The following is an 11,001-nucleotide window of genomic DNA, read 5'->3' on the forward strand; positions in this document are numbered from 1 at the left end:
TTTTAGCTTATTGGGTTCAGCCCTTATGCTAATAATATGCTATTTTTTTTAGCCCAAAAACAACTTTATGATACTGTAGTCCAATGGGCTTGTGTTGGATTGCCAATCGTAACCTTAAAAATTTCGACATTTTATATTATATTTGGATGAGTAAAATAAATTTTAAATTTGGACAAAAGTCAAAATTTTTATCAGAACTATACATTAGACATTGATATTTCTTGCCTGACCCATTAACCCTACCCAAAAGGATATGACTCGTTAATGAATTAGATTATCGTTTGGTCATCTGTTAAGAACATGTTAAGATAACGAATTTAACACGATATATTAAGATAACATACGATAAAAAAACGATATAAATACGACAAACGCGTCCCGTTTGCCATGTCTAGGTACGCACTCGTTTTGGTAATTTGCATCTCCATTATATATGGAGGAGTATTGGAAACCGCAACAGTCCCAAAATCAGCCATGTTTTATATTATATGCACTTTTATATTTTGTTTGTCATAATTTTTCATGGTTATTTTATTTTTTATTTTATCTCCAACAATACTAGCTAAATTTTTATTGATTTGGCTAGTCACAACTTTTAACAAATACTATTTATTTTAGGCTAAGCTAAAATATTTTTAATATGATTTTTTCCAAACTTAACAACCAAGCCCTTTTTAATATCTTAGTTTTTAATGTTTAATAGAAATTTAATTTTCTCTCTCCTAACTAAATCTAGCAAATTACTCTTCTCAAAGTTAAGATAGTCGTTTAAATAGCCTGTTGGAGCTTAATTATTATTATTATTTTTTTTTTAATGTAGCCAAAAAATGTTATTTTTCTAGGTTGGTAGAGATGCTCTTGTTGCTACATATAAACTACTATAATACTATTGATCACCTCATTGGGTACATAAAGTGGTCGTTCAAATCAATGTACATACACATTTACAACTCCGTACATAATCTTTAAATTTCGATAATCTGAAACATAGGGGAATTATAAAACGGTAGTGCTTTTTATACACCCATTTATACTTCTTCCACATTTCTCTCAAATTTTGGCTATCAGATCGAATAAATTGAAGAACATCAAAGACAAAAGATTAAAAGATTGTTTATAAGTAAAAATAGATATATGAATAACACTATCCTTATAAAACGCATTTACTTGCTATACACTATTCACAGAGAAACTTTTGCCCCAATAGGATCCTCTCCGGATTCTCTTTGTGAGGATTTGGGAATCCATGAATCATGTCCATTCATTGTATATCATGCGGTCGGTTTTTCTCAGGTACTATTTGTGTTTAATTTTAAATAAAAAAATTTAAAATGATTTTTAATCGCACGATATACGATAAAAGAACACGATTTATAAACCTTCGAGATCTTTACAAAGAGAATTCGACGAGAATCTGGATTCACTTTTGCCATAGTTTTACAGAAATGGTAGGGAGTGGAAATTAAAATAAATACTCATCCTGCATGATCTTATCTTGTCTTCTCTGTTTAACTGTTTTTTCTTTGTCTTGTAAGGAGAACAAGTGTGCCAAAGCCAATCATAATTGCAACCTTTATTGCCTGGTAAGAGAAATGGGAGCACAAAAAACAAATAAATTAGATATGAAGCTCCATTTTGTTTTTAATTTCAAGTTTTCACATTTTGGTCGGAAACGCAATGAACAAAAAGGATAGATATATATATATATATATATTTTAGAAATACATGGATAGATATATTAATAAAAATAGAGGAAGGGTGGCGGAAAAGATGCGGAAGAAATGCACACATAAATATGAAAATAAAAAACTGAAAACGATTTAAATGGGTTTTCTTATATTTGTTCTTTTTATTGTTTTTTTTGTTTTTATATATATTTTGTATGTCATTCCATCTGCATTTCTTATTCCTCCCTCTACATTCTTGATTCATCCATTATTTTGTTTACTTTCTCTTTATATCTAGTTAAAAAAATGGTCATCAAACAAGCTCTAATAATGCGGAGAAAACATATAACCTGCCCAAATGGCCCTCCAAAAGTTCCAGCCTCCTCGGATGAATTCTCAACCTTTGATCTTCTTCTTTGATTCTCCTCATTTTTATCCACATTATGCTACAAGTGATCACATAAACATAAGGTAAAAGCAAGATGGTTCAGCAATGTAATGACTAACAAGTTACCAGAAGTTCAGCTGAAAATTCCATACCTCTTCAACGTTTTCTGGTAGTGAAAAATTCATCTCTCGTTGATGGATGTTTGGATTCTCTCTGCAACGGCCTCGCGAATCTATCATTTTTTTACCAGTAGTTGTTACACAAAAGCGTATCGCTTCGTCTGGAAAAATCCAGGCACCGGAGCTCTCAAAGGGAATGTGCCTATCTTCACAGTTTGCTACTGATGTGCATAATACATTGGGACCGGAATCTTCTTGAATGTGCCTATCTTCCAAGTTTGCTTCTGATGTACATACATTAGCACTACATGAAGGTCCTTGAACGTTGGTGATTTGAGTATTTGTCGAAGAAACTTGTACTCGACTCTCCTCTATACCTTTGATGCCACCAGAAGGTCGCTTTCCATGCGGCATATCAGAAGGTTCGTGCCTATGCTTACCAAGAATCTTCTCCGATACTTGAACTGTTTCAAATGCTGATGGTCTAACGAAATCTTTGGGAAAGTTACCTTTCTTTATGTCAGCTACTTGGTGTACATCTAATTGTTTGAATTTATTCTTTATCCCAGTGGGATGTGAAGATTTAATCGCATCTGAAGCTCCAAGTAAACTAATTTGGTGCCCGCTTTTTTCACCAGATGTTAAATCAAGATTCAAGTCACCAGATGTTAAATCAAGATTCAAGTCTCCTGACCGAAAAGGATCCTCTTCCGCTTTTGATATTAACTGTGCAGTTTCTGTACTTATCACATTCTTATGTTCTTCTAAGTTCTGGCTTTCCACAAGAGCTCCTGTTTTAATCTTATTTGATCGAACTTGTATTGGTGGTGATTTGATTCGAGGCCTCATATCCTGCAGTTGAAGCAAACATTATGCATCATTATTATGTAAGAACTAGTTCTATCCACTCGAAAAAGCATTTAATCATCTCTTATAAAGCAACATGCCAGACATACCTCAGCTGAACCGCTTTCAAAGGCGCTTATCATTTTCTTTACACTGCTAGGAGTTGTCTTGATTGGACCCTGCTTCTCGAGGTTTCGAGGCCTATCTTCCTGAAGATTAGGATGATTTGTTGCGCCAACAGCCGATTGTGAGCCTCTTAATACTATTGAAGTTGTATCCGCAGAAGTGGCTGTGGATGGAACATTAGCGGGAAGTTGTTTGGGCTCAGCCTTCTCCACTAATCTCCCTTCATACGATTCATTTACTGGGAGCTCAACACTCTGATGTAGTGTAATGGCTGATGAAGTCTCTTTGTTTCTATCTGCATCACTCTAAAACAGGTTAAGTGATCGTTAAAACAACTCGCGAAAACAAAAAGGTTATTCTCTAAATTGATCAAATTCTGCTTCTGATCATAATAAGCACTTCTTATTCCAATTACTATCTGAAAACAAAATTATCAATCTACAAAAACTTTTCTAACTTTTCAAGGGAAGGATTTTCTCATGCATTCGGAACATCCAAAATATCCCTCACGAAAAGAGAAATTTTAAAACCACATAGAAAACTAAGGACTTGTCACATTATTCTTTCCTGTTACATTATGCCTGAAGATTCTAAATTTTCTTGTTAAGCGATTAAGATTGAACCTGAGACCTCTTCACGAAGGTTCAAAGATGATGCAACAACATTCACCCCAGCACTTAGAGTACTTTGCACACCGTTGGGACTACTATTGATCAACTCCCCTTGTTTCTTTTTCAGTGCAGATTCTCTCTGCAAGAAAATTCAGATTATATACCAAATGCAAGTTGCATACTTACGACAACTATATGAAATTTGAGTACAAACTGAAATTAATCATTCAAAACCAAAAGTCAAAACTAGCAACGCAAGAGAATACCATCATTCGGATTCTGTTGCGCTCTTCTTCATTGAGTACAAACTGCAACTTCATACGCACAAACCCGCCTTCATTGAGGGGAAACAAGTCTTCCCAAAGACCCTTCTCGACTATCGACTTAACTTCAACGCCTGATCCAAAAATGATCATACATATTAATCTGCCTCACTGTTTTTTGCAGACAAAAACAAGAGAAAGTTAATACATATAGGAATTGTTTTGACAAACCTGCATGTGATATCTCATTACCCTCAGAATCTTGAAGAAGAACAACCAAATTGTCGCGGAGGGATGTCAATACGCTGTCCATAAACACACTCAGGATAAGATACGAATCGAATAACAACAGCATTTATGATTAGAAGCAGTTTTATGATTATTACAAGGTGAAGTCTCCCTTGTCCCAAGCTTGGCACTCTCTTTTTCCCATAGAAACTGCAACGTGTATTCATTCAGTGAGTATTTTGTTAAATTGTTAGAAATTCTAGACCGAAACTCGAAGAACGAAATTAAGCTAAGAAAAGAGATAATTGCTTACCCTTGATGGATATTGAGGAAGAAGGTAGGTCTATGAACTCAAGGACTGCAAATTCAGCAAAACGTGAAGAAAAAGAAAAAAGTTGACATATGTTGGACATCACTGACTTTTTAAAAATAGGATTAGGCGAGATTAGCTCATCAGCGCCTTTTCATGTTTGAATTATAGTTGAAAAATAGCTTTTAGTACCTGAAACTTTGATGCTTCCTGGCATTGCAGAGACAAAGAATTGGCAAACTTCTGTTTTATTTTTTATATTTTATTTTTAAGATTTGTAATAATTGGATGAATGGTTGAGGGCTTGAAGGTGGGAGATGGGATTGGATGGGAAGTGTGGATATCGTTAGAGGAGGGAGATTTGGTGTACAACAATGGTGGGTCCTTCATTAACTGTTAACCACATCAAAGTCTTCAACTCAAAGGGCTGAGAGGAAAAATGACAAATTTTTTATCATCTGTCCGACTTGCCTAAGAACTGGTCGGGCTCCCAAAGGAGGCGCTCAATGACGGAAAATTCGAAGGTACACCGGTGAAACTGTCGAACTGAGGTGCGTTCACCGGTGAAACTGTCGAACTCAGTTGCACCAGTCGAACCACATGGTTGTGCGGCCACACATACAGAAAAAGGGTTTTCCGTATTCCCTGCTTTCTGTTTCTACCCGTGGTCCCATCAGAATGGGAGAAAGGTTGTATGTGGCGGTCGTATACAAAATTCTCTCCTCAAATGACCATTTACCTTCATTAGTATGATGTTTTAGATAAATTATTCTTCAGTTGAGTACTAATGACAAATCTGAATTGTTAGTTTAGTTTTGCATTCATCATTTCGTACTATATTATTCTTTTTCGGATTAATACGTGAAGAGAGATTCAAACTTGAGAGTTCTTGTGCAGAGAAGTACTACTAGATTAAGACTAGTCGTTTCCATATTCTCATATTATGTATGTGAAAAGACAAAAAATCTAATTTATTGCAACAAATTGCCGACACAAGATACAGATAATTCTCATGGACAAGGGATATCTTTAACTTGTGCAAATATTGGCATGATAATCTGTGGCAAACATGTTACCTGCGCTAAAACATAGTAACATATTAATACGCTGAAATCAACCTAGTTAAAAATCCATTTCCGTGTATAAGATTCTATCGGTAAAGAGAAGCACCAGCTAAAAACTTGGTACCAATTCTGCACGGATAAAACTGTTTAAGATTGTATCTTCTTCTTCGCTTTTTTCGGGGTCTGCTTTGAAATGTTTGATGTTGCTAGGCAGCTGCATTGTCACATATCCCATGTCTCAGAAGTTGTACTGGTTTTTGTAGGAGTTGTTGTAGGAACAGAGGGCACTTCTACCACAGGTTTGTGATTTTTGACGCCTGTTTCTGATTTCCGTTTCAATGTGCCAGGATCTCGCTTCTTGATGCCAATAAACATGTAAGCTGCAAGAGTTCAGATGCAAGTTGGTTAATCCTGTCTTTGAGGTTAACTTTTGAATTCGACGATGATGTTATTCATGCTGTGGAAAATTTGTGTGATAAACACAGACATCAACTAAGGGTGAATATATCTTTATTGAGAAGAAACTATTTCACCAAATGTTAGCTTTTCTCTCCTTTTTTCTTAATTGGTTATTTCTTAGCCCAAGTCATGAGGTGATGAATATAGCACCTTAAATATCTAGAGTGCAACCCCAACTATTCGCGATCTAACGAAACCATCAATGTGTGCGTGAAGTGGAAAAGAAGGCATGTCATTTGACAATTAATCGAACTGATCAAAGTACAAGGGATGGAAGGTGGCTTTTGTTCAGATGGCAGTAGCCCGCTGATTATCAGGGAAGGAAGGGGACTAAACCTTCCTATCGGAAGATTGACCAGGGAGCCAGTTGCACAGCTCATTCACAGAGGCACACCCAAATCACAGGCACATGAACACGCATGCAAATAGAAGCATAGAAGGGATATTTCACACAAGGATTAATATCTTGATAAAGTAAACACTGGCAACCTCTTGTTTCACGCAAGGGATGTGATACCCATATCAGTCATACTCAGTTCATACTTCCCACGGGAACTGCTTTAACAACATCCAAACCACCTTGCCCCGTCCCCCTTTTAACAAATAGGGAAAAAAAAATTAAAACATTTGGATTAAGAGGGAAAATCCCAAAGGACAAATGGATGTATACTTCTGGCAAGGTTTCAGGTTTCTGTCGATCACAAGACAGTGAAGAATACCTTGTATACTTGGTGCTAGAGATGTGAATAACAGTTTCTATAGATGGAGTAATCTAACGTCAAATTGTCAATGAAATTCAGCATTACTGGTACACTGACACTACAGCCATCAGAGTAATTAAATTTCTTCCCGTACAAAAGCCATCACGGCAATAATTCCAGCAAGATTCCCTAATTAAGGTTTGCTCGTTAATGTTAACTTACTACCACTTTATTTTAAAACTCACGCTATTAATCTTTTTAATTTCTATCAGGCCACAACCAAGGCCTTCCAAATTTAGAAATTCAAATTTCCATCAGCATACCGCACGAACAACCACACGTCTTATTACCTACACATAGTGAAAGCTATCCGAAATCGGTTGCCTATGACATTAATTCGCCGACTTGGACAAAACCATACCAATTACAATAACATCCATCAGTTTCAACCTTATGTTTATGATTTGGTCCCCAAAAAACACCCTAAAGACCTTGACCGAAATCGAACAAGGGGCTGAAGAGACTCAACTTTTTCCTTCTCTCTCACTGGATCCCTATTCTATGAGCACCATGACAAAACAAATTACACTTTCCTAACTTAGCATTTAACAACAAATACAAACAAATACAAATTACCCATCAAACATTCTAAGCTTAAAAACGCTTCTATGGGACGACAAATCAAACACATTACGTACAAAAACGAAAACACGCATTCCAAATCACTTATATCAAACTTCTGCTCAGATAAACAAAACCCATAACCCAATTTTGCTCAGACGCTCAAACGGTTAAAAAAATCTAGGGTTTTACAAACCCATATCCATAAGCTAATAATCTAATGCAAAAAATCACAGAGAAAGTAGAGCCGAAAAGATGAGGAAGCTGGCTGACCTCCGAGAACAAGATTGGAGATCATGAGGACTCGCCAAATGAACTTGTAGCGGTTGATTGGTAGTTCCTTCGCCGGTAAGGACGGCGGCGGCGGTGGCTCCGGCATCTCTCTCTCGGTGTTTGACTGTGCGTGCAGAACGCAAGTAATATACGAAGTCCCCTTGTAGTCGTTAGTTAACTGATTTTTAGGACTCCAAGAAGAATCAAAATGCTGAGAAAAAACGGGGAGAATAGTACGACGTGTCGTTTCATTCAAGGATAAAGGGGCCTAAAAATGTTACTGGGCCGAGTTAGGTCCAAACTTTAGACGGGGCACGCTTTGACAAATGTAATAAGTCCATAAAAGCACAATGTTCCAGAAAACCTAAGTTGGCCATATGTTTATGACACCTCAAAAATCAAGCACCTTTCATTTCCGTGACAAACTTAAATTCTTATTTTCTCCATTTTTTTAATGTGTAATATAGCAAGAATTCATACTATGCAATTTAAACATAACAAGTGGCTTGTAGCTCAGTTGGTTAAGAGTATTCACCATTTCATTTGAGGTCCTATGTTCGAAGGGTAGTTCACCCTTCCACTCGAGGTCCGTGTTCGAATCCCCTCCAAGTATGAGCCCGACCTACTCAATTAAGTCTAGTTAATAGTGTTTGTATCATACTTGACCAATCCCGAAACTATCAAGCATCGGTCAACTTCATACCTTCAAGGACTCACTGAGGGATTCATGATAAGGCACCCTTGCAGAAGCACAAGCGTTTCCCTTCACCCAGGAGGCCAATCACATCACGACACGTGTCAACGTCAGAATAAAGCACCTAGATTCCCACATCGATAGTGGACAACAGTTGGAGACTCTTCTCAACTATAGAAGAAGACCATTATCCTACATTTAAGGATGAATGCAATTACTGTACTTAAACTCGTCATTAGAACCCACTAATGATGATTATGCTTGAACCTATGTATTAATGTAAACCCTTCATTATTAATGAGAACTCCTCTACCCTGTGGACATAACCAAACTTATGGTGAACCACGTACATCTTGTGTTTGCTTCCCTACCTCTATCTCTTTACATATATTATCCTCACTAGGTGATCGAAGCAACCGAACGAAGGTCACAAAATTGACACTTTACGTTGTTCCAAAGTCTCACTGATTTTGTACATCAACAAATAGTTCCTACATAGCGATCAAGTGATTACTTAAAGGGAAATGCTAGAGAGAATAAATTTTTAAACCAAATGATGTGGTTGTTGATAGTTAGATTATCATTTAAATATTGATTAACGTGCTTATTTTACAGAATATCTTCTTTCTGAAGAGATAAACAAGTCATTGATCCTATCTCTCTTGAAATAATTTGTTTGTTTTACTTATTGTGTAGGGTTTTGAGAGGTCAAAACCTTCCGTGTGAGCGTAGCTTAATTAAGAGTGAGCCACATAAATCTATAGTGTTGTCTGAATGCATGTAGCTCAATTTCTGTTTACAAACTGCAACCTTAAACATTAAGTCTCGTTTGGCAGCTTGTATAAGAAATCGGATAATATTGATAAGAGTGATGTTACAATTAACACATATTTGTACTATTATTTGTATCATCTCTAATAGAGGTAGGGTCTACCAATACATATGGATCTTATCTCTATTAGAGAGATTATACAAATGATGGTATAAATATGTAGTAAGAGTAACATTTTTGTAATAATAATACAAACCCCATTGTTTGGTGCTTTATGTGTAAAATAGTCTCATCTCTATTAGAGAGATTATATAGACCCGATTGCCATAGTTCAGATGCCAAATTAGTACTGAAATAGTCAGTACAGTTCGATATACCAAACAAGGCTTAGAACTCTCATATATACCCTAGGTTTTTTTTGCATGAACTGCTCAATTATGTCGAGCTGATCTGGAAGGATTATCCAATCTCAATCTCAAACTAATTTAAGTCAACACATGAATTTAAAATTTCTCATACATAGCAAAGCACAAAGATTTGTTATTAACCCAAAACTACTTTGGTTTCTTTCCGTTGTTGTGCATTTGAAAATAATAATAATCAAGTTCAACGTGTCCTAGCAAAAACTTACTAGATAAAAGTAAAAGAAAGAGAAACACAGCTTCCTATGCTTTCCCCAAAAACCAAGTTATTATCGTTTTGAAAGAAAAAAAAAAAGTCCCAAATCTCAATGGTCCAAACTTCTAAAAAATTTGGGAGTAATTATAATATAACACCAACCGATCGACCTTCTGGCAAGTATAAAAAAGGCATGTACCATATTGTTTAGCTAGATGAAAGAGAAGCAAAAGCAGAAATGTAAACCGTCTGTCTACCAGAAAAAAAAAATCTTCACCGTCCATTTTTTTCATGGGATACTATTGTAAGAATATGAGTAAGAGTTAAACATTAAGAGCCGGATTGTGTAAATCTTTGTATGGAAAGTCTTGTTAATGAGCTTGGAGAAATCCTATTTGTTGTAGAATTGTGAGTACTGGAAGTAGTCCAAATTGGCATGGGACTGAACTTAGTTTCACGAGTCTTATTCATTCATATTGTAATATGGATTACTTGTGTGAGTTCCATAAGGTTTATAATAGGAGAATATTTGGAACAATACTATATATAAACTTAGCAACTGCTCTTGCAAAGGTCTGCTCATATTATTCCGAATACCTAGTGTTTGGAGAGTGCTTGTGCTTTGTTAAAGAGGAGAAGGTTAAATTGTTTATTAAGAAGCTGCACTGTCTTCATCTTCCATCTCTGGTTCTGCAGGTTAGTTAGTGTGCAGGTTTTAATGTTTTTCCTCAGCATGACTAGGATAGGTTCATATCTTGTTCTTGACTTTTGATAATTCAATGGGCTAGCTTGTGTTTTGTGGGATCGAGATATATGTGTGTGTGTGTGTATACATGTCTTACAACTATATATAGGCCTCATGAAAATCCCTTATTTAAATTGAAAATGTTTTACATAGTGGCTAAACTGTAGCTGCTTGATAGTGTATTTGACAGAGAGATTAATTTCTTTTCTCTCTTTTGCCCTAGGTTAACCTGGGTATATACATAGTAACCTCCCACGAAGTACTTCATATAGCATGTGTGAAATTTCTAGTATAGAAGTCACACTAACCATAAGATCACTAAGATTGTGCAACCATCACCGGCAAAGAGCGAAGTCAGAATACAATTCTGTGATTTCCGGAAATGAAGACTTTCCTCCTCCCCGGAAATGAGGGAAGTTTTATCCTTGCATAACTCTATCTCTAAACCCTAATTAAACACAAAAGACAGAACAAACTCAAAGTAGTTATTTCTGAG

At 36.1% G+C, this 11,001-nt stretch overlaps 1 protein-coding gene across 2 annotated transcripts; it reads right to left on the minus strand.

Moving 5' to 3' along the window:
• Positions 1-1,357: 1,357 nt before the first annotated feature.
• Positions 1,358-7,874, minus strand: LOC137732615 (uncharacterized). Of its 2 annotated transcripts, XM_068471930.1 has the most exons (11): positions 7,677-7,874; positions 4,751-6,002; positions 4,562-4,606; positions 4,407-4,458; positions 4,252-4,325; positions 4,024-4,154; positions 3,777-3,896; positions 3,131-3,451; positions 2,208-3,026; positions 2,018-2,113; positions 1,358-1,580 (listed from the first exon to the last, which is right to left on the minus strand). In XM_068471930.1, exons 2-11 carry the CDS (start codon positions 4,773-4,775, stop codon positions 1,509-1,511), a joined length of 1,755 nt encoding a protein of 584 aa, XP_068328031.1. In that variant the 5' UTR covers positions 4,776-6,002; positions 7,677-7,874; the 3' UTR covers positions 1,358-1,508. The 2 variants fall into 2 exon arrangements, with proteins under 2 accessions (XP_068328031.1, XP_068328026.1); XM_068471925.1 differs by having other exon boundaries at positions 4,562-6,002.
• Between the last annotated feature and the right edge of the window lie 3,127 nt (positions 7,875-11,001).

Source organism: Pyrus communis, chromosome 1, assembly GCF_963583255.1.
Source record: "Pyrus communis chromosome 1, drPyrComm1.1, whole genome shotgun sequence".
Taxonomy (NCBI): Eukaryota; Viridiplantae; Streptophyta; class Magnoliopsida; order Rosales; family Rosaceae; genus Pyrus; species Pyrus communis.

Excerpts from the sequence above, each read along its gene's own strand:
- LOC137732615 (XM_068471925.1), bottom strand. The coding sequence starts at position 4,661 with ATGTCCAACATATGTCAACTTTTTTCTTTTTCTTCACGTTTTGCTGAA. Across the intron at positions 3,897-4,023 it reads GCAACAGAATCCGAATGATG|AGAGAATCTGCACTGAAAAA; the intron begins GTATTCTCTTGC and ends ATTTTCTTGCAG. Across the intron at positions 1,581-2,017 it reads TTGGAGGGCCATTTGGGCAG|GCAATAAAGGTTGCAATTAT; the intron begins GTTATATGTTTT and ends TTCTCTTACCAG.